Raw genomic sequence first — 25,981 nt, 5'->3', positions numbered from 1 at the left:
AGTAAAAAATAATAACTTACTTTGGTTCAAAAGCTATTTGACCAATAGAAAACAATTCATCCAATATGAGCAAAAACAAACAATTCCATATGCTGTAACTTGTGGTGCCCCCCAGGGCTCTATTTTAGGAACCTTATTATTCTTAGTATATATAAATGATTTAAATTTAGCAACACACATCTTAAACTGTATTCTTTTTGCAGATGAATCCAATCTTTTTTATTCCCATAGAGATATTAAAACACTTTTTGAAACAGCTAACGAAGAGTAGGGTAAGGTTAATGAATGGTTTATAAGTAATAAACTGTAAAAACTCTAAATGTAGATAAAACCAAATTTATTTTATTTCATAAAGTAAATAAATTAGAAAATATTCCCATTAAGCTGCCAAATCTAATAATCAATAACGCTAACATTAAAGGAGAAACTTCAGTTAACTTTTAGGGCGTAATATTAGATGAACATTTACGTTGGAGTGATCATATAAAAAGAATTGAGAAAAAATTATCAAAAAATATTGCCATGATATATAGGGCTAAACCATTTCTAAATAATAAATCTTTAAAAAGTTCATATTTCTTTTTCATTCATTATTATTTGGTTTATTGTAATATTGCATGGGCAAGTACAAATCATACAAAATTAAAAAAATTGTACAGTAAGCAAAAACATACGTACAGAATATTATTTGGAGCTGATAAAATTGTACCATGTAAGCCTCTTCTGCGTATACTAAGCGCATTAAACGTTTACAAAATCAATTTACACCAAGTTTTAATGTTTATGTAAAAAATTAAGATTGGGATCTTAAACACGCTTTAGTTGGTCCAACTGACGGGCCAGTATTGGCTATAGTTGGCTAACTGTTGGCATTCCGTGACCAACCATTAACCGACTAGATAGGGGTCGTCCATAAAGTACGTACGCTCATAAGGGGGAGGGGGAGGTCTACAAAAAGCGTACGAAAGCGTACGAAAGCGTACGAAAGCGTATGGGGGGGGGGGAAGGAGGGTTCAATTTAAAAGTACGTACTTCAATTTTCTAATTTATCACAATTAACCAGCTAATCAATGGAAAAGTTACATTCTGACTAATGATTCTAGTTTGCCAACATAAAAAGATGTATGGTATATGGAGTAGAGGGTATAGTTTTCCTCTATGCACACACATGTATGGGCGCCCTCAGAACTTTTTGATGTTCCAGATAGGACACTTTCTTACATCGTGCAAACTCCTAACTCAAAAACCCAAATAAGGAGGCCTTGCAAAATATCGGGATGGCGGAGCCCTAAAACGCTTACCCTCCCCTGCCCATACGTGAGGGCACTAATGTAGTAAAATTTTCAACTTTACCATCTAAAACTTAATTTGAATTTATTGACAGATTTTAATTTTTGTAATATGTATAAATTTAATGACAGATTTTAATTTTTGCAATATGTTTAATGATAATAGTGAAATTGAAGTGGATAATATTAGGCTCAAATAAGTTATTAATGTAAATATTAATAGGCAACTTGAAAATAGTTGTTGTCAAGTAAAAGAGATACATCTAGGCAAGATGAAATTAATCGTTGTTGAAATGTAAGAAATGCTGCTCTGCGAGCAGAAAACTTACTTTCCAGAATTAAGCGTCAGCAGTGTTAATGTCTGTTAATTTGATTTTACTTTAGACAATTTAGAACAAAGCAAAGTATGAATTTTACTATTTATAGTAACAATTAATAACAGTTTTGAATTTAAATGATTTTAAATTTTTGTACAATTTCTAACATAATTATGTTCTTTTTTTTTTTTTAGTTGCCTTTGTCATCACTTGATTAGTTTGCTTACTGTTGAAACATGGTTTTAATTTTGTAAGTTTAATATGATGTGAAATTTACTCTATTAATCATCAGTCAACAGATAGAGAGAAGCTGGAGCTTAATTAAAAAATGCTGGAAATTAAAACAAAGTAAAAATAATTTTGTTTACTGGTTACATAATAAAACCAGTTACTACTATTTATTGTGTGTTTTTTTACTTTTTTTAATATGCTGCTTTGGAAACACTTTCTTTCTCTCCCGCTCTTTCTTAGATGAGAGGGAGAATTAATAAAACTTTTTTAATTACCGAACTCATATGTAGTTCTTAATACCACAATCGATAATGACCATTTATAAGGAATATTTTATGAGTTGCTTACTATTTTATAGTATAATTGTTCAAAACGTTTAACAATAATTGTCCCTCGATTGTTCAAATATTGTAATAAATAAAATCTTTTTAGTTCAAGTATTTTAGGTAATACTTGAACTAAAAAGACTTAGTTAAAATATCTCATTAAGTTGTGGTGTTATATGCCGGTGTTACTACATTGTGTTGTCTAGCCTTTTTATAATCTTTTCTTTTTTAATTACTCTGGAGACACAGTAATGTGTGCTTACAAATATTTTATGCTATACGGTATTGATGCTGTGTTTTGTGTTGATAGACCAAGGCTGTTATAGACCAAGGCTGTTATTTTTTTATTCTTTATATTTTCTGTTATATTATTATCCTAATTCTACTAACAATAAAATGCAAATAATACTTTTTTAATTAAAAATTATATATTTTTTTTCATTTCTTTTTTTAGGTTTTTGCAGGCTTTACTTAACTTCCATTTTCTGGTACCTGTGTTGTGACAGATTTTGAAAAGAACTTAACTGTTGAGCCGTTAATGGTACCAACAGTTTATAAAACAGTTGGCTAAGTGTTAGTAAAAGCGTTACGTTTTTTTCACGATACCAACTAAATAGTCGACTGTTGGCCCAACTGTAGCTAGTAGTTGGTTATTAGGATCGGGCCAACTATTTACCAACTATTCAATGTTTACTGGGATGGGACTCTCCTAAAATTTTTCAGTCTCCTAAAATATTTTTTTCAGTTCTCTTAAAATATTTTGTAAAAGTAGTGCATAAATACCCGATAAATATTTAGATAATAACTGCAATGTAATATAATTCAATAAATATAATTCAAAACAAATTACATATTCAATTCAATATCATGGATCTTATTTGTGGAAAAAGTTTCCTAATATTGCGAATACGAAAAAAGTTAGTGTACGACAGTTTAAAAATGAATCGCAACAGGTGTTATTACATATGGATTTTAACATATCGGATTTTAAATACTTCTTTTAAACTAAAATTCAATTATATAAAATATGTCTCAGAATTTATCAACTTTTTTTTTTTCATTCTTTCAGTTATGATGTTTTCTCTAATCTTAAAAGTTATTGTTGAAATCTAATCTGAGTTCTTGAATATATATTTTTTTTAACTATTAATGAATTGTTATTTATTTTACTTTTATTCAAATTGGCTTTAAAATATACATAAATATTATGGTTTTTGTAAATTAAGTACTCTTTAGTTTTTAATTTTTTGTTCTAAATAGTAATAAGTTCTTTGTTTAAATATTACTTTATTACAAATTGTTATACATTTTATTTTCATATTTTTCAATAAATACTTTGTATAATATACGTATATAATGTGGCTCTTGTAAATACGTGCTCTATAATTAATTTATTTATTTTTTGTTTTTGTTTTTTACTTTTCTTTCAGTTATTCTTGTTTACTTAATTATTACTCTTAACATGAATATTGTTTTTGAGGTTTTTCTTAAACTAATTGTTATTTTATTTTACATTTATAATTTTCAATAAATAGTTTGTAAAGTATTGGGGCTCGGTGATAAGACAAAGTAATATCTTCTACTTGCCCCGCCAGTGCTTTTATTTATAAACTTTTAAATTGTAAAATTTATTAAACGGCGAAATAAAAAATCAAAACAAAACATGCCGGTTTTTCATTTTATTCTCGTCCAACGTATGTGACAGAATGTGAAATTCTATCTTGTTGCGTTTACTCGAAGAATACGTTTTATCAAAATCCTATTTAAATGTTGTATTAGTATGAAGCATATTTTGATGCTTAAGCTTGAGCTGAGTAACTTTTGCTTTTTGAGACCATCGTCAATAGGGTGTGAGCAAAACAACTTAGACTGGTAACATCTCGTCTTGGGTTAAGCTGATTGATATTTTGGATTATTTCGTCCGCTGCCATGATGTCTTCCCACAGGTCTTGATTTTCTACGTCGTCGTGAAGTTCCTCTGAAGGTGTATGACTTCCATGTTTGGGTTCTTATGGAAAATTTGTAGTGAATGCTTTACGCATGTTTGAGGTATTGTCTGTCACAACATACAACTTTGTCAAGTATTTTATATCTTAACAAATGGATTCAAAAAATTTTGCCATGTTATACCAGTATAAGCACCTAAGAACCTATCGCATGTTAACAGTCGCGTCTAACATTCAAAGTTATGTCTGTAATGCGCTGTTACACCTAGGTAATCCCTCATTTTTCTATCTGACCAAGTATTAAGTGTTAAGAAAATGTTTTCAGCCTAACATAAATTTTCAGTTAAGTTTTCCTTTGCATACATGTTCGTTTTCTCAAAATAGGTTTTTACGGCAAAACGGCTAATAGTTAAACACTGAGGATCAAGAACATTATTGTATTGCCTAAAATGTACACTTTCTACAATAGACACGGGTAGTGATGCACTAACTACTAGATGTTTCACAACGGCTCCCAAAACTTTTTGTTGCTTGGCTGGGTGCGGCCATATGTCGTAGTAGAACTCTCTCCCAAAGCAACTACAAATAATAAATGCAATGTCATTGCCAAAATCAAACGTAGTATCAAAGTAGCAAACACGCTTTAGAGTACTTACAATTAGAACAATAGTGAACTTCCGGAATGGCAGACGCGTTTTTAATACGAATTTTATCATTAAATTGCATTAAAAAAAAATAATAATAAAAGAAAGTTTTAAAAGGTTAATGGAAGTTTTTAATAAAAATAAATAGAATCAAAATGAAGAGTGTTAAAAAAAGATGAAGAAATAAAAAAAGATAAACAAAAAATTTAAAACCAAATCAAAACAAAAGAAGAAAAAGGAGAAAAGAAAGAGACTCAGTGTAGTTAAGGAGAGTTAAAAGAAAAAAACATTCGAAAATAGTAAACAGTTAAAAAGAACTAAATTAAAGTAGAAAAATTGCTCCATTTTTGAAGAGATTGAAAAAAATAAATTTATAGTCGCTTTGCTTAAATTAGCAAGTTTTGAGTTAAATCGCAAGTCTCAATGGACTTTAATCTCAAGCTCGGATATATATATATATATATATATATATATATATATATATATATATATATATATATATACATATATATATATATATATATATATATATATATATATATATATATATATATATATATATATATATATATATATATATATATATATATATATATATAAAGAGTTTGATTATTTGAAAAAATACAACTTTGTGATGGAACTTAAAGTTCGGCAATTATCAGCCATATTGTATTCTTTAAATTAAGAAAAAACCGTTAAAAAATACAAAATACAGACATTGACAGAAAAAACATAACAAAGCAATGTAATGAGTTCTGACGTCAAAACAAACAATTTTTAATTAATTAGAAAATTGATCAATCACCCGTATCGAATAGGGCGAGAAGAAATTTGTTTCGATGCCTGCACTTGGATAGCTTTTCACTTTTTTTGTTTAGCAGATTTTTATTTTTGGAAAATTGAATTTCATATTTTTCGTTTGTGCATAGTTTGCAGGACTTCGTGGTTGGGTTGTAAGCATTGCATTGCTTAATTATTTTCCACTTAACAACTGTGTTTAAGTTGGCATCTTTTAATTTCCAAAATTCTTTTGATAATTCGGTATCGTTTTTGTATTTCAGAATGTTAAATGATTTTATATGGTTGGCATATCTAATTTTGAATGGTGTTTCACTTATACCGATGTAGGATTTATTGATAGGAGTGTCAGTAGGATTATTGGAACTTATATTGGCTTGGTATACAATGTTTTTTGTTAAGCATTGGTTTGATAAAGGGCAGGTATTTTTGTTAAGGCAATTGCAGTTGGTTTTAGGTGGAGTTTCTTTGTTGTTCATAATTTGTTGATTGTGTGCGTTTAAAAAAGACTTCATATTCGGCAATCAGCTATAACTTATTTTTATCGTGTTTCAATTTTTGTGGAGTTTGTTGATCAAGGTTAGAAAGCTTTTTCCTATATTAGTGCTAACATTTTTGATTTATATATATATATATATATATATATATATATATATATATATATATATATATATATATATATATATATATATATATATTAGGGTGACAAATAAATTTATTGAAAAAATTTTTTTTTTTTTTTTTTATGCTCTCAACCTTTTATTTGGTTCCATTTAATGAAAAAATGATACTGGGAAATTTTGGACACAATTTGTTAAAGTTTAGGGGTTGCTCTATCCAATATTTTATTTTTACAAAGCTGCTCGAACCCACATTTTTCATACTTTATCATTTATCTTTTCTATTTTACTAATTAAATTGATAATGCTATCAATATTTTATTATTTGTTAATCTAATGAGTCATGCATAATACACATTGTTTTTTTTAGAAAATTAATAAGTAAAAATAAAATAAGTTGGCTGGCATTTAAAACACCCATTGTAATATTTCATCATCCAGTTAAGTTACTGCATCAGTATTGCACTACTGCTAAAACTATTGCATTATCCTGTAAATACAAAATACATTTTTAAAACACATTATTATAGAGATATTTTCAAAATTGATTTATTGTAAATGGAGACAAGAAGTCAAAATGAACTATGGTGTATTGGTCAAGCTACATGTGATCACAGGGCACAAGTTGCCATCTAAAAGACAAGTTTTGAAATCTTATTTTTTCTTCAAAAATAACAACAATGTAAAAGAAAGTGCAGGCCTTGTGACAGATCAGGTTCTAGACTTTTGGCAAAGAGCTAGAATTCCAACAAAACAACGTTATCATGTTATAACACATGTTGAAAAACTTGTTGAGAAATACAGAAAGCTGAAAAAGAATTAAGGCAGAAAAACAGAAACTCAGCAAAGAAATGTAGAAATTTTTTCTCAAGAAATTGAAGAACTATTTGATATTGCTTATGAAGATGCTTTAAAATTAATGACAATAGAAGAAGACAAGACCTTTCTTATACTACAAAGAGAAGGAAGAAAAGGCTATATGAGTTCAGTTGATTGTGAATTATTCAAACAAGAACAGCGTATTTTAAACAGAAAAAAAGCAAATGAAGAAAGAGAAACAAAAGAGTTAAAAAGAAAAAAAGAAGGAATGTGTTCAACAGTCACAGACCTAGTTTTGACAGAATCAGACTCCTCTCAGGGTACAGATAATGAAGTAGATGACTTTATTCCATCATCAGCAAAGAAACTAAAAAAGAGTAAAAAAACAGAAAAAAAGAAAGTGATTACTCCAGCATTTTGTTCAGCTCTTGATCGTTTGAAAATTCCTAATCGTTCTGGTTCCTTGGTTTTGTCTACAGTTTGTCAAGGGTTAGGTGCCAATATTGAACATTTATCTACATCATATGAATCTCTTCGATGTGCACGTATTGAAAATCGTAAAGAAGTTGCAAAAAAAATTATTTTAGAGTTCAAACCACAGATTCCATTAAATGTACATTGGGATGGAAAATTGTTATCCGATTTGACAAGCAGAAATGAAGTGGATCAACTGCCCATATTAGTGACAGGATATGATGTAGAAAAACTGTTGTCAGTCCCAAAACTGGATAGAGGCACTGGTGAACAAATGAGTTATGCAACAGAACAAGCTTTAAAAGATTGGAACATTTCATATGACAGAATTGTGGCGCTCTGTTTTGATACTACTTCAAGCAACACAGGTATACATTCAGGTGCTTGTACCTTGCTGGAAAAATTAATTGGAAAGTCTTTATTATACACAGCCTGTCGACACCATATTCATGAAGTGATTTTATCCCATGTTAACAAAACTTGTTTTGGAACATTTTCTGGTTTAGAGGTTAAGTTGTTTCAACGATTTCGCGATCAGTGGAGTAAACTTAATTCTAAATCATGGCTCTTAACTGATGCAGATCTCAAAGTATATGGCTCACTTGTACCATCAGCTATAGAATTTGCTGTAATTATGATGCAAGGATCAAAACAACCTCGCAACGATTACAATGAGTTTTTGCAACTAGCAATAATTTTTTTAGGAAAAACTCCTCCAGGCCAAAAGGGAATAACTTTTCGTTCTCCTGGTGCTATGCACCAAGCACGATGGATGGCAAAAGCACTGTACTCTATTAAAATCTACTTGTTTCGACATCAATTTTATTTCACAAAAATGAAGAGAAAAATCTTCTACGATTTTCGATTTTTTCAATATTGATTTACATGGAACATTGGTTTCGGGCTCCCATTTCTTCATCTGCTCCTCACAATGACCTGACACTGATTAGGAAATTGAATAAATTCAAAATATTTGACAAAGAAGTAGCTGAATCTGCCATAAAAGCCATTGCAGGACATTTATGGTATTTAACTGAAGACCTTGTGAGTCTCTCTTTTTTCAGTAATGATGTTGATAACCAAACTAAAGAAAAAATGTTGATTGCGCTTGAAAAGCCAGCCAATAAAACCCAGATAAAAAGGGTTGAAGGTAAAGGATTAATGGATAAAATTGTAAGCATGAACTTAGATGACTTTGTAATAAATAGATCAAAATATCTATTTGAATTGCTTGGAATAAAATGGGCATTTATGAAGGAACATTGCCCAGACAAGTGGAGTACAATAACAGAATACCAGGATGCACATAAAATTGTTAATTCTATGAAAGTTGTGAATGACACAGCTGAACGAGCAGTGAAACTGGTTTCAGATTACACAAAAAATCTTGACAAAAGATGAAACTCAATTGCAATATATTTTACAAATTGTGGAAGAACATCGACGTCAAATTCCAGATATGTGAAAGTCTACAATTGTTAACGCATTAATAAAAAGAAGTGAGCAACCTGAATCAAACATTGATTAAAATCATATAAATAACACTAAACTTGAATAAAATAATTAAAATTTTGTAGTAATGAAAAAAATAAAAAAGTATATTCATTTTTACTTTACGTTGACCCTTAAATCTGATAATATCAAGCTCATTGAGCAACCTCTAGATATGAAAATATCCTAATAATATTTTGCACACTTTGATTTTTTTTTGTCGCCCTAATATATATATATATATATATATATATATATATATATATATATATATATATATATATATATATAAATATATATACATATACACACACACACATATAGCAGCCCGGCACTCCTTCGCTATGAATGATTTCAAATTACAGATGGAGTATTAAACCCTGTGGCTTACCTCCACTTTAGTTCACTCTGTTAAGTGAATTAGACAAGTATTTAATGTCTAGTTTATGAACAGAAAAGCTAAGGCAACATTCGTAATGTTTTTATTTTGAATTGGTAAATCAAATATTGCATGTCCAACACTTCATCAAAACCATAAAGTAAATTTGTAATAAATATTAAAATTTATTTTAAATAAATATTTTAATCAGATAAAAATAAATATTTTGATCAGATTTTAAAATAAATTGACAATTTATTTTAAAATGTGATCAAAATATTTTTAAAGGATAATCACTTTAAAAGATTATATTTGGATTTTATGGTTTGCAGAAACTCAAAAACAAAACAAAAAAAGATTACGGTGGAGATATTGACACCCTTATCTTCATTTAGCCCCTATCAGTTTAGTGTCTATATATTTGTACTTTAATTTCATTTTCTTAAAGATTTTATTGTAATTCATTTTATACGTGGAAGCAAAATAAATTTAAAAAAAAAGGTGGCTATCAGCGTAAGCGTGTATGTTGATTATTCAAATAAATAACCAATAAAAAAACGAACTTTAATTCATTTATTTAAAAATTAAATTAAAAAAAATAAATTGAATTAAAGATAAAGGTGTCTACTTAAAATGTATAAAACGTGTTCTTTAAGAAGCGAGAAAAAAATGAGAAGCGAGATAAAAACGAGATTTAAAAACGAGAAGCGAGAAAAAATTGAGAAGTGAGGTAAAAAACAAATGAGCGCGTTATAAAAGATTATTGCGCGTAAAGTATAAAAAATAATTTACAATTATTTCAAGTAAAAATTTCATTAGAAAAACTACATTTGCACAAATGTAACAACATTTATTCTAATAAAACAAATATTTGAAAAAAATTTATTCTAATAAAAAAAATATTTGAAAAAAATTTATTCTAATAAAAAAAATATTTGAAAAAAATTTATTCTAATAAAAAAAATATTTTAAAAATAATTTGAAAAAATGTTGCGCAAATTACATTTGCACAACATTACTTTTAATAAAGCGAATATTTTAAATATCACGTTTAAATTTTTATGTTAATCATTTTAATAATAACAGTCTTGTTTTTCCTTTACATTGTATTCTTTAAATTCTTTTTTACTATATATTGAAACTCTAAAACTAAAAAGTGTTATTACTTTTATATTAAGACTTTTATATTAGTTTTGGAGTTTCCTGCGATAATCTTCTAGATTGCATCTGCGATAATCTTCTAGATTGCATCTGCGATAATCTTCTAGATTGCATCTAGAAGATTCTCGCAGGATCTATTAATGGACATTTTGCTATTTATTTTCTTTTGCAACCTTGGTCCTTGAAAAGCGTCATTTCCGAATATATCGTCGTGAATAATGTTGCTTGTAAATGACGAATAACGCAGTGGCAAATGAAAATTACTTCTATCATATCGAACGTCTAACATCGAGTCTAAACATAATTTTTTTTTTAAATTATAATTTTTATGAATAAAATTAAAATATACTTCAAAAATTTAATAAGTTAAAACAATCTACTAATTCGACAGACTCAGTGGCGTCGCTGAAGATTAATGTCATTCAGTGCAGCAAACTTTTGATATCACCCCTCTAGACATCCACTAACAGGGCCAACGACACGGGTTTCAAATTTCTTTTCGAGATCCTTTCGAAAAAAAGTTGGCATACAAAATACAATCTTTTGATCTTGAATGAAAGACGAAAGATTTTTGTGTGAAATGAAGAAATAGCAGAGTTATTAATAAACTGCTGATTTGATTACTTGTTTTGTAACAAAACATTAAAAAAAAAAAGTTATCAAACAGAAAATTCTTCGTTTTTAAAAATTTTGAAGTAGTATCCGTGTAACTGACTAAGTAAAGATGGAAGGGTGGGGTTGTTTAATTAGCCAAAATTTGGTTTTCACAAAAAGAATAAAAAACACCTCTAAATATACTCGCAACGGCTATATAATGCCTCCAAAAAAAATTATTAATGAATACATTAAAACTTGAAATTTTTCTGGAAAATGTGAAACTCACAGTAATAAAAAACTTAAATCTCGTTAGGGGTAAAATGTGATGAAATTAAGAAAATAAATAATTTTTTTCGGGAATAAAGTTGTAATTATAAATGCAGAACGCTCATTCAGAATTGCCAACTAGAGTCTCATTGCATAAAGTACTTATACTAAAATAGGTATGTGGAAATCACATTTACGGAAGCAAACTTTTTTGCTAAAATTCTGTACCACGCTTTTTGAAGTCTGCTCTGAGGTTGTGTTGCACCAAGAATGTATTAATAGCTGGACGTTTAATGCATTGTTTGAAAGCAAAGAATTTTTTAAAATAACAATAGGAAACAGTTGCGTGACGTGGAAATAGTTTCATTTGATTATACATCGAAACGACGACTGTCTTATCTATCCAACTTTAAAAAAAACTTTGTTATGAAAAGTATTGTGATCAATGTATTTTACTATTTTGTTAAAATATGTTTAATAACCCTTGTACCCTGTATAGCTATGTAACAAAAAGTTTTGATTTTCGTCGAAAATGAGAAATTTAAATCTTTAAATAATATTAAAATTGTAGGCAGTAGCGGTTGCAAACATAAAAGTTAATATAAGATTGTTTAATATTGGATTTAAGCTTATGAGCAACATTTGTAAAAAAGATACTATAATCTTCGAAGATAAAAGTTGGTTTAGTTATGTATGTTTCGGTTACTTGTATGCAATTTAAAACTTTTGACATTTTTGAGATTTATTAGACTTTTACCTTTACAAATTTTTCCAAATTTTTTTTACATTTTCTGAGAAGATTTTTATAAAATGAAATTTTTATTCAAACTCATTATAATAATTATGGTGTATTTATAGCATATTATTATATTAGTTGGATTTTTTGTTCATAACATTTTTATTTAAATAAGATTTTGAATTTGAATTGATTTTATTCCTTTAGTGATCTATGGCACAAATTGAAGCAATAGTTCTTATTACTAATCTTTTTGCCCATGACAACCCAACAACAACGCTGTTTGAGAAATTAATGCTTTGAAAGCTGGAATTGATATTGTTTTTATTTATAACTTCATTTCAGTAACTTCTAATAATTTAGATTTAAATGATTCTTTATTATAATTTTTATTATAAGTTCTTGCGGTATAAATTATGAAAAATAAGAAACTGAGGTAGGTGATCAGAAAAAGAAGCAGTTAGGTTCCCTGAAATCATTTGGTTATTGATTACATTCAAAAAGATATTGTCAATGATTGTAGAAGTGTGGTCAAAATGTACTGCCAACTACTGGCACTTCATAATTATCTGAGATAGGAATCACCCTAGCCTTTCATTACATACACAATAGTTTTAACTATTAATTCAAAGGAAGTTAGTACTAAAAACCCTAAAGGCTGTATTTAATAAAGATTGCCAATTGATCAAATATTTATACATTTTCACCTATTTTTACAATCAAACCCAACCCTTCATCTTTCCATTCGCAATCTTTTCAAGATTTTGTTTCAAAGTTATAGAGGTGTGACAATACATCAACATAAATAAAAACTTGAACAAAAAAAAGCTTGCCTAACTAAAGTTATTTCTTAAATTAATCAAATAATTTGAGTTGATTAAAAACAACTATTAACAAATTTTATTATAGTCAAAGAAAAGAAATTAATACCTTGGTAACTTTGAGTATTTTCCTTAAATATTGGCGATAATTCAATAGACTGATCGATAACCGAAAAATCTTTAGGAGTTGAAGGTGAAGGTGGATCAACAAGATCATTGCTATCAAAACTTGATGAAGAAACAAAAGAAGACATTCGAAAAGTAGTTTCTTTTGGTGATAAGGATGTTTCCTCTAAAATATTCTTTATTTCTGATGCTTCATTACTAGAAAAAAAAATTAAAGTCATAACATAGACCTAAATCAAATAACATATATATATACTTTTAATATAGAAATATATAGAAAATATGTCCATTCCATAACATTAAACTGATCTTATATTGGGGAAGGTAATGGTTTTTACCCGTTGTAAAAGCAGAATAGCAACAACAACAACAAAAATAACTGCAATATAACAATAACCTATATTTATTTATTTATGGGTAAGGGTAGGAGGAGCTCATAGCAAGGAGGATGTCATAGATCATGCATAATAATCCTCTTGTATACTTGAATTATACATGATAGTCCTCTTAGTGGTTGCATCACAATAAAAATACTAAGCCCTGATCTGCAAAACAGTCAATGCCAGGAAAGCATCAGGTTTTAAAAAATTGTTCCAACTCTTCCATAATGTAATATTTAAATATGAAAATGACAGTATGGACTTTTATTCAAATCAAGCAAGCATGGAATAATAGAAAATAATAACAACAATAATAACAATAATAATAATAACAAAAAGACTACGAAACTTAGATTTAGATTAAAACTTAGGCTTAGTCTTATAAATGATATACAATGATATGATGTTAGAATAAAAATAAAAGAATAGAATTATTAAAATAGCAATTGGAACTTTTATTTAGTTTAATTTAAATTCTAAAAAAACTCATACTTAAAAACTTATGCTAAAAAACATGCACAACAGTTGTCTGAAAAATCCAGACAAAAAAAAAAATCTGGAATGTAATTTCTTAAAATTATCATCATTTCCAGATATTTTAAACAAAACTTGATATCTGTTAAAATTTGCTACTTTGAGAAGCGAAGAATATAAAGCATTTATAGTATATATAAAAAAATTACATATTTGAACATATTTTTTAAAAAGTGTTTTGCAACTAAAACTAACTGAATTTTAACCCTCTTGGTAAAATCAACATGATTACACTTTTAATTCTCAAGAAACTATGGTTAAAAAAAAAAATAATAAAAAAACACTGTTTTTGGGCATTAAAAAGCAAATTTTTTTTTAAACATTTGAAAAATTTTTTATAATACTATATATTTATTTATATTTAAAAAATGTATAGTAATATATTTTTTAAAGCATCAAGATTTTAGTTTTATGAAGAAAAAAAATCATGCGCAAGCAATGGCCTTGGGATAAAAAAGTAAAATGGAGTAGCCCGCCAAAATTCAAATTTCCCAAAAATCAAATTTAGCCCTCAAGATAATCTATATTGAATGCAACCTTGAAGTAGAATTTGTTTAAAATTGAGGCCTGAAATGAAATACTATTTGTTTTTTTTTACATACTATTTTTGGGGCATGGTGATTAGACTAAATTTGTCTTCTCCTAGCTCCGGTCATGAAATTATTTTTTACAAGTTACAACTGTAAATTTTTTATTGGCAAAAGTGTAATTAAATAAATATTACTTCTAAATGTGAAATTTCAGTTTTGATTAAATCAGCAACTACCATATTAAAGTCAACAACTACCAAACAAGTTAAACTTATCATTATAAAAGGCTTACGCTAGATATTAGGCGAGGTCTTGATTTAAAAAAATATATATAATTCTCAAGTTTGCGAGATAAAATCTCCACCTAGCTTAATTGGCAATACGTTGTCTAACTGTAAACTTATTGTCTTAAAATCTCATCAATATATCAAATAAGATCATTTGTTTGAACTTTGGATAAGAATCAGAGCAGAAGTACAATGTATGCTTAAAGAAAAAATTTATATTGCACCATATATTGCTATAGCAGGAGTTTTTTTTTTAGAGCAATCATGATTGAACAATAAACACACCATGATTGAACAATTGCAAACACTGTTGCTTTTTTTTCAAAAATGCTTCAAAAATCTGAGTTTAAACGCTCTTCTGAAAAACAAACTTCTTGGTGTAGATCCTAAATGACAAAACACTAAAACATTTTGTGTATTTTGATGAGTCATAAAACCATGCTAATATACAATAAAATGAAAATCTAAACTATTGATATTTATAAGGTTAAAAAAAACTTTTAAAAAGTATATGGGAGGACCTCTGATACAATCCTCTATCTGTGCATCCTCCAAAGCTATTCCATTAGTATGGCATTGCATAAAAGTTTAAATGAATTAAGCCAGTTAGCTGACACAAATAACCATTCTAGCATGTTATTTTGTAAAAATATGCTAAAATGGCTAAATATTTTCAGCTTGAAAAGTACTTTCCTTGTACTTTTCCTACTTAATGTCTGTTAATAGTCAATAACATAATTTACAATAAAATAATTTATGATATAATTTATGCTAACAAAAAAAAAGTACAAAAAATTCCTTTACATACCAATCGCATGTCAAAAAGCCATACTTTGGTTCTGCCTAGAATAAAACATAAAAACTTGTTTGTGACATTATAAAAGAGTGAAAACTAATAAATAAAAAAAAATCTTTGTTTATGCTTTAACTTGACAAAAACTAAAGAAGAAAAAAGCCTTTGATTGGCAAACTAAGGTTGGTAGGATATAACTCTTCAACACTAATCCAACATGAGTAGGTTGAGTTCATGTTAAATGTGGACTTAAACCATTTTTTACCATCTTTGCTTCTAACAAGGTTGCAAGCAACCACTATTAGAATTTGAAGTTTCTGGAAGAGAAAAGATGAAGTTTATAAAGCAAGATAATGATTAACAGACAACTTAAAAGATTGAAAACTATATGAATCAGGAAAGCAAGAATTCCAAACAAATTCCAAAGAACTGATGTTCAAGGAAAAAAACTAGACGAATAAGCGTTTTTGGAGTACTTAGGAATAATCACAGAAAAATGATGAGCTTAATTGAATGACATATAACACGAGAAGGAATTTTAAGTAGATGGCACAAGAGACGCTAGCTCTTTAGAGCAGTGTCCGCTATAGTATTTGAAGAAAAGAGAAAGAGAAGCAACATTATAACAATGTGATAATGGTTTGAGTTTGGCTGCAAGAGCAGATCCAACCTTGTTTATAATGCGATTTTGCACTTTGTCTAATAGAAAGGGCATCACTGGAAGATATGCCCTAGATATGGTTACAGTATTCCATACAAGGACAGATTTGAGATTTATAGAGATAAAGAATAGAATCCAGAGTAAGAAAGTGTTAGGCACAATAAGGAGATGAAACTTAGCAGATGCTAATTTTACTATCGATTTGATATATGGTATCCAAGAAAGATTGGAAGTAAGAGTTAATCCTAGAAGATGAAGGATAGATGACTTGGAGAGTACATCACTTTTCATAAATATAGGAAGATCAATATTATTGCGATAACGATTGGCTGAAAAAAATTGGGTTTTATCTGAATTTAAGTTCACCAGCCACTGAGATCCCCATGCTGTAGCAGAGATGAGATCTTTTTCAAGCTCAAATGCCCACTCCGAGTAATCAAAAAGTGTTGGCTTCCTATCAAGTCAAGAATAAATGGTAGCATCATCAGCGAACAATGCCACCTTAGATGTAAGAATATCTGGAAGATCGTTAATGTAAACTAAAGAGAGTACAGAGCTGAGGATAGAACCTTGAGGAACACTTGAATTTAGAGGATATGAAGAAGAGTGCTGTCTATGAAGGACAACTTTTATACTAAAATTAGAAAGAAAGGATTCAATAATCTTAAAGATTATACCTGATACAACATAAGAAGAAAGCTAATGGAGAAGACCAGCATGACAAACTTTATTAAGAGCTTTAGAATCATCGAGAGTGATAACCTTAACCTCTCCACCTCTATCTAATGTACAATAAAACCTATAGGTAACTAGTGTTAGCAAATCAGCTGTAGAATGAGAAAATTAGAATCCATATTGATTATCAGAAAGTGATTTATTAGATTCAAGATGAGAGATTAAGTGTTTTTTAATTAAAAAAATCAAAAATCTAGCCTATGATAGAAAAAAGACTAATGGGATGGTAGTTAGACGAATCAGGAAAAATGAGGTCAGCAAATTATTGTCGACCTCAATCTTTTAGAGGTCGGCAAAAAAAATTTGAAACAAAGGTCTTATCATAAAAGATTGAAACCAGGTCAGCAATTTTTTCCGACCTCAAACACTTTGAGGTTGGCAGTTAGGTTGGCATTGCCAAATGCCGAACCTAATTCTAATGCTATATATGTATATATCTATATCTATGTATCTATATATATATATATATATATATATATCTATATATATATATATATATATATATATATATATATATATATATATATATATATATATATATATATATATATATCTATATATATATATATATATATATATATATATATATATATATATATATATAGATATATATATATATATATATATATATATATATATAGATATATATATATATATATATATGTGTGTGTATAAAATATATATAAATTATTTGTCACTAAGTTTTATATATACAGTCTTGGCCATAAGTTTGGAACCGATGAATTTTTTTCTCATAGGAACGTTTCAATGACGCGTACGGCATTTAACTGCTGCAGCATCGTGTTTATGCAGCATCAGTTGCATAGTTAAATGCCTTCGCGACTTCTTAATCGTTGCAAAATGTGAATCGTGTAACTTTACACCGCAGCAGAGCATCGTGAACAATATGACCCTCATTAAGCTGCATTATACACTGTTCAATGCCTAAACTATCGTTCCCTTGAACTAATGTTTACCTGAACTAATATTCGGTTGAACTAATGTTGAAATATACTTACTTATATTAACAAACTATACATTATATTTTAATCAATTAATTAGCTGATTTACATATATATTAACTGCATATCAGTGCGAAAGGTAAGGCTTAACTTCTTATAAGTATAAAATTAATTAATTTATCCTTTTATTGTTATATAAGAAGTAAAAATATGCAAATAAATCGCTTTATTTGTATAAATGTTTGCAAATTATCATTCATTAATATATACTATTCATAAAAATAGATCTATTAATTTATAATTATTTATATTATTAGCAGTAAGTATTCTACATTAACATGTACAGTGCGTAAAATGACTAGAAGTATTGAATTGTCGAAGGAGAAAAGGGCACAGATGATGATCCTACACCAGCAGAATTATTCTCACAGTAAAATAGCTGGTATACTGCACATATCTAAGTCTGCTGTCACCAAAGGCATTGCAAGAGCAAAGCAGTTGGGCACTCTGGAATCCAGAAAGAGGTCTGGACAACCTCGCATAACTTCTGCCACAACGGATAGGGTGATACATCGGCTTGCTGCTGCAAATCCAACATGGTCATCTCTCCAGATAGCAGTAAATTCATCACTTCCTGCCAGTACAAGAACAATCAGAAGACGCCTTTTGAAGGAATTCAAGCTGCCATCATGTCATCCAGCAAAGAAAGCCATGTTAAGTAAAAAGAATATCCGTGACCGCTTGACATTCTGTCGCAAATACAAAGACTGGACTGCACAAGACTGGAAAAAAACTATGTTTTCAGATGAGTCAACTTTTTCTCAGTTTGCCTCATATATCAGACATGTCAGGAGACCTGCAAAACAAAGATACAACATCAGGTATGTTGTTCCCACTGTGAAGCAGGCGCCTACCGTTATGGTGTGGGCAAGTTTCTCGGCATCAGGTCGAGGTGGCATATGGTTCATGCCAAAGAATACAACCATCAATGCTCAAGTTTACCTTGGGATATTAAAGGAAAAGTTGAACACTCACATGAACATTCTGAAATGTAAGGTATTTCAGCATGATGGTGCACCCTGCCACAGAGCAGCAGTTGTAACCAACTGGCTAAGACAGAAACATATCGAAGTCTTGGGTCCATGGCCTGGCTCAAGTCCTGACCTAAACCCAATAGAAAACATGTGGACAATGATTAAGCAGAAGGTTGCTGCCACAAATCCAACGTCAGAGAAGTCTCTGATTGATGCCATCAAGCGTGTATGGACAACTGCCATAACCCCAGAATACTGCGCGAAATTGTCCGATTCAATGCCAGCGAGAATAGCAGCAGTACTGGGTGCCAAAGGACATTATTCAAAATACTGATACCATTTTTTACATGACAGAATATTTACTTGTATATAATATTTAAAATAAAAATGATTTCAAAAGTTTTTGTTGATATTTTGGGTATAAAAAGTGTAATTATATCAAAAAACCTAATCGGTTCCAAACTTATGGCCAAGACTGTATATATAAAAATATATATACATTTATATATAAAAATATATATACATATATTTAAAAATATATATACATATATTTAAAAATATATATACATATAAAAATATATATACATATTTATATATATATATATATATATATATATATATATATATATATATATATATATATATATATATATATATATATATTTATATAAATAAGTAAGTTTAATTTTGCTGTGAGCATATATTCAGCAAGAGTGTTTGATGAATGATATCAGAGGTATATAATTGACTTTTTGAAAAGATTAAATAAAAATAACTACATGATTTTTACTATTAAAAGTTACATGGGTTTAGCAATCATCAGGTAAAAAATACATTGTTTTTTTCGCTAAAAAATATACTCAATAAACATCGTGGCGTTCAAAAACAGTTATAAAACTATAACTATTTGCGAGCGTGGTTTGGTTTTTAATCTTTGGGCTTGTGGTTGTCAAGCAAGAACTTGTTTTCATGACATTTCGTGAAAATTGATAATTTCTGTTTTTTTATTAAATAATTTTTGCGTACCTTTGTATGATATTATACAAAGTTTTTCATGAAGGCAAAGCAAGCTTTTTTTGTTACGTTGCTGTAGGCGGGGACTTATTTAATTATTGACCAAGTTAATTTTGATGTTATTTTATCTGCCATATATACTTTGAAAGGGTGGTTGAATTTTTCATCTTTTTATTTGTGAATGAGTGTTTGTGGTTAGCCCATCTTTTCTTCCATTCACCTTCTGCTAGGCCAATATATACTTTTTCTGGGGTGTTAGGGGGGATACTATACATTTATAAATAACATTAGAGGCTCTACATTTTCCTATTATAGGGCAGTTTTCTTTCTTTATGCAATTGCAGGGTGGGTATTCTTTTGGTTTTTCTGAACAAATTTTCTTGTTATGGCTTTTTATTATCCTTTCGATATTATTGGTGCAAATGTAACTCAATTCGATGGTGTTTCGATTAATAGTTTACTTAGGGGGTGAGATGTTGGAAAGTGTTTGTCTACTAAGTTTAGAAAGATATGTCCAACATTGGTAGAAACGCTTTTACTGTATGGGGGGTTAAACCATATTATTATTATATGGTTTAACCCCCCCCCCCCTTACATTAAAAGCTTTTTCTGTACGGGGAGTTAAACCATATTATTATAATATGACCATATATCTATGTATATATATTATATATATGTCTTTATATAAAACTTAGTGACCAAATCAATCAATCAAATTTATTGACAGGCTTAAGGCTCAAGATAACAAATATGAATGAGTAAAATAAAGTGAATTAAAAAGATAATGCCCTTGAATATAAACAAAACCCAATCAAAAAATAATCTTAAGTGTTATAAATATATTCAGCTTTTAAATTAAACATCAATGGAGACTTCAAGAACTTGTCTGAGTTGACAAAAGATGCTATGGTTAAGTTCTCACTATTCTGCAGCAATAACAATTATGAGTATTGTTGCTTACCAATACCAACAATAAGTAAATGAGCACCATTCGTCACAAATAACTCACTAGCACTGTTCCATGGTGACGTAAATTATATCAAGCAAAGTGCATTATTACATGTGACACATAGATGATGAAATTGGCCTTTTCGCAATACAAAACACAACTGACATCCACAAATCGGACAGCGAAAGGCATTAAATAATATGATCTTTGTTTGTATTTGTGTTGTGCTAAACTTCATACAAATGAGGTTAGCTTTAGCATAGATTTAGTCATCCTGCATATTGTTTGAGATCAAATGACCTTTATATTGTGTAGCGTATGTGAGAACTATGCTAGATAATGTGAAACAAGGGCTATTAGCTTAAGGTTCATAACTCTTTAAAACATTATTTGAGACCTAATATTGTTATAAGCTAGACCATGTTTTACAGCTTATGCCATACCAAGAGCAAATAAAGGGTAGGCAACTGTTTGAAAAACTTTAAGCAATCTTTAGGCATTTAATTTTATTTAAAAAGAGTTTAAAAAGTTTCCATTTGCCTGCTTCCTCATATTACACAATTTTAAGAAAATATCTTTTTAACTGTTTAAACTTTTTCGAACTGGTTAAACGTGTTTGCTAGTTTAATTCTTATGAATCAACTTGACTAGTTTATTAAACAAATTAGGCAGGCTAATCTATCTACGATACACATAAAGAAAACCGAACCAAGTAAGAAATCTTAGAAGTTAGGTCAAGTTTTACAACCCCTAACTAGATTTATTATTTATTCAATGGTACACAAAGGCTGAATTAATTTAAATAATAAATAAATTTTTTGAAAAGGTAATTTAAACTTACAAAAACAGGACTTGAGGGACAACAAATTTTTAATTTTTCAAACCAAGTGTTGTAGGTTTCCTTTTCATCAGTGCAAAGATGCCATACACGTTCATCTGTATGAAGAGTTATAACAAAACGAAAACGAAAATGACCCACAAGAGAAGTAACGCTAGCATTGTGCAGCTTTATTTTACCTTAAAAAATTTAGAAATTTCAAGCATTTATATCATGAAATATCGACACATACTGTGAGTGTCGATATTTCATTGACACATACTGTAAAAAAAGATACACTGAACTTAAGTAACACTGCAGGCTTTGTTATAAGATTTAGTGATTGAACATAAATGTGGTATGATGTTTCATACATATTACAAAATATATTTATGTAACATGTATGAAATACCATATGATTAACTAAACTGTGAAGTATTAAATATATAGTAAACTATTTTGAAAGTATTTAGCTTTCATGCCAAAAGCCACTAAAAAGAAAAACAAAACAACATATCAATACCTAAAGGTTCTTCGCCATCCTCTTGATGGTTAACTTTTTTATAGTAGTAAATCTCAAAACCTGGTGTAGCATTATATAAAACAAACCAACGGTGTTGCCATCTAGAAACTTGAGTTCTGATTTTATCATTTGGTGGAGATTTAACAAAATAACCATTTGCAATAATCTTTTGTGCGTCGAGTTTCTGGTTTAAATTATAGAGGCTGCTACCTAACAAATGAGACTTTAAAATATATGTCTATAATATTAAATAAAAATTAACACAAAAACAAAATTTTATTAAACATAAACACTCTTCTTTTTAAAAAGAAATTAAGGTTGCTAGGTGAGATTTTTAAATTTAGTAAAAAAATGCATTATTAAAAATGGCATTACAATAATGCCATTTTTTCAAAACGCCATTTTGTTAAAATAATGATTATTTTAACAAGACTACATTTTTAAAAAATTGGTTTTTTTTTGTAGGTTTTGATTTCATTTGTTTCAGATTATTAAGCGCAATGTCAAGCAAAGAGTTTAAACTCAAGAAAATGTATCACAAAATGGTGAACTGAACATTCTCGGCTTAAAAAAAGGCTCTGATGATGAAGAATAAGCATTCTGCACCCGTTGCATTTTGGCTATACAAACACAAAAATCGTCTAAAGAGCAGTACAGAGGTACAGTCAGACATCTTAACTAAAAAACAAAATAAATAGGCCGCTTACCAGTAGGATTACCTGTCTAATAGTCTAACATAGTTAGGCTTACAATACTTTATATATATATATATATATATATATATATATATATATATATATATATATATATAAATATATATATATATATTTGGTTTGTTTAATTAATGGTGTAATTAATTTACACACAATCATGGGTTTTCCCTTTTTTAATTTGTTATTAAAATACAACTTTTTTGCTGCATTATCACTTTTATTTCAGCCTTTCAGCTTTCAAATGACACTTTTGACTTAAAACAAAATGTGACTAAGGGTGGAATGCAAGAAGCGAACTTGAAATTTGAAGTAATACTTCAAATCTGAAATTTGAGCAAATGCAAAGAGCAAACCCGAACTCAAGTCTAACTTGAAAACCGGTCGTTTTCATATTAGATTTAAAAAGCCTTCTTGCAAAAGCAAAAATCTTTTCCGAATGCAAGAAGAGAGCTTGAAATATCAAGTTATACTTCAAATCTGAAGTCTGACTAAAGTGTAATGCAAGAAACATGTATTCATTCTTGAAAAATCAGATTTCAAGTTGTTTTTTGGAGTTCAGTAAAACCAGCCTTGAAAGCAAACTTGAAATAAAAAAACCTATAGCCATTATCATTTTGTAAATATGTGGTAAAAAGTTATAAAGAATTTTTGTCAATTTACTGAGTGAATTTCATGAGTGAATTACTAATGAATTATTAATTTTGTACTTTATAAATACATTTCACCAGTACAACAACTGTCAATAGTATGTCACTTTTGCTACTGGTTCATTTCAGGTAAGAAAGTATTTATATTATTACTACAATTATATTATTATAACTATAATTATACCAAATTATATATAAATATATAAATAAATATAGAAAATATAGATAAATACATACATACTTACATATATATATATATATATATATATATATATATATATATATATATATATATATATATATATATATATATATATATATATATATATATATATATATATATATATATACATATATATATATATATATATATATATATATATATATATATATATATATATATATATATATATATATATATATATATATATGTATATATATCAGGGTGTTAGCCAGCCTGATGGCACCGCATATAACGCGGTTTCCCACTTGGTTTAAAATTCCCAAAGGTTCTTAAGATCATGGTAAAAAAAAAAATTAAATCAGTTTCAGATTTAAAGTGTTGCGCTAGACGAGTAAAAAACACAATCAGTATGCAGGATAAGGAAATGAATTAAGTTAATGAATTAAGAATTAAGATCAATTTTTTAATGTGAAAAAACGTGTCGTCATTAACAAGCAAGATCATTCTTTCAAAAGTTGAAAAAAAAATTATTTTTAATTTTTAATGACGTCAGTTATTCTCCAGTTAAAATTGTTCAATACGTTTAATAAATTAATTCATTAATTTATTTTTATTATTCAAAAAATCTTTATTTACATTCTTGCTGTTTATCTTAAGTTAGGAAAGTTACAAATAAAATTTGCATATTAATAAATATTATAATTTAAAATAAGTTAATAACGTTTTTATATTAAAAGATTTATTAATAATTTCGGTAAAATAAGTTAGCTGGTAAAGTAAACCGAAAATAACAACAAAAAAATCAAAAATAAAACATGCAATGAAGCGTATTATATATTTTATATTTGCGTAAAACATAAACGAAGATAATTAAATAATATTATAATATTATTAATTATTAACAATATTTACGATAATTACAAATTTTTTTTTTTTTTTTAAATTTACAAATACAAAATTTAAGTAGATATTTAATGCATATCTGTAAATTGGAAAAAAAAAAAAAAAAATTAGTTTCTGTATTTAAACATATTTTTTTACTTAAATACCTAATTTACTAGATATTTAAATATGCTGATTAAATTTAGTTGATGCCCTCATTTTAAAATACTATAGCGTCTCAATGATATTTTGTTGACTACGACATATTTTCGTTAAATGATCAAGTCTGTGAATCATGAAAAGACGAAAAAAATAAAATGATAAATTTTGCGTTATCATAAAATATAAATGTTTAAAGCGAAAAAACCCAGACTGTAGATTCTTTTTTTTTTTAAATCTTTTTAATCCCAATCGCTTGTCCAAATTCGAATAAGATTTTAAATAAACACGATTTTTAGTAAAATGAACATCATAGATAAAAATTTGATCTGTTTCGATCGTTTATTGGCGCTTGTTCTTGATTGCAAGTTCTTTTTTGGTCGGAATTCTTGTATTTTTTGTAAAAATTGATAGAAATATAGTTGTCAAAATATTATATTTTGACAACTATATAAAGCTAACATAGGTCAGAAACGATTAGAACTAGGATCTATAGAAAATTAAGGCACTTTTTCAAAAGATTTTTATATAAATTTAGTTAACGTCGATGAGCGAAAGTGATCTAAAGTCTCCGAAATGGTATTCTTTAAATTCATTATTATGGGTAGTAAAAAGGATTAGAAAATTATATAAAAAAGAGAAAAATTTCTTCAAATATTAAAAAAACCTGAAGCGAAAAAAAATATAACATCTAAAGCTTTTGTTTGGACATAATACGCTTATAAAATCATGCTAACTTCAAATAAATAAGTTCGAATAATTTGTAAATCGCCAACCAATAATAATTTGGTGAGCCAACCAAGTTTTTCAATTAAAAGTTATTAAAATTTTGGAAACTTTAATTTAACTTTCATTTAAAAGCTATCGACTCAAATAAGTTTTTTAACTTTTGAATGTATCTATGATAAAAATTGTAATATAAAATATGATGAACAATAATACGATTACCTATGTAAGAAAGTTAAGAAAATTTTTTTAAGTATTTCAAAATTTTTAGTTATAAAATGCTAAAGTATTTAAAAACTGAAACATTCAAAATCTTTCCATATAATTAGGGTTGCCAACGTCTGGATTTTACGAAAATTAAAATTTTACGGATTTTAAAAACCTGTAACAATTTTTTTTTAGTGTTTTC

General features: G+C 28.0%; 1 protein-coding gene across 1 annotated transcript in view; it reads right to left on the bottom strand.

Annotated features, from left to right (window-relative positions):
* Positions 1–10,080: 10,080 nt before the first annotated feature.
* LOC136089213 (uncharacterized) overlaps positions 10,081–25,981 on the bottom strand; it is a 43,581-nt gene continuing 27,680 nt past the window's right edge. The window contains exons 6-10 of the mRNA XM_065814963.1: positions 22,262–22,471; positions 21,763–21,938; positions 15,582–15,616; positions 13,026–13,240; positions 10,081–10,789 (exon numbers count right to left, since the gene is read on the bottom strand). Of these exons, the coding sequence (XP_065671035.1) occupies positions 10,599–10,789; positions 13,026–13,240; positions 15,582–15,616; positions 21,763–21,938; positions 22,262–22,471 (827 nt within the window). The 3' untranslated portion in view covers positions 10,081–10,598. The remainder of the gene's footprint in view (positions 10,790–13,025; positions 13,241–15,581; positions 15,617–21,762; positions 21,939–22,261; positions 22,472–25,981) is intronic.

This window comes from Hydra vulgaris, chromosome 13 (assembly GCF_038396675.1).
Source record: "Hydra vulgaris chromosome 13, alternate assembly HydraT2T_AEP".
NCBI lineage: Eukaryota > Metazoa > Cnidaria > Hydrozoa > Anthoathecata > Hydridae > Hydra > Hydra vulgaris.
Note: the sequence above shows the minus strand (reverse complement) of the source record. Positions and strands in the feature narration are given on the sequence as shown.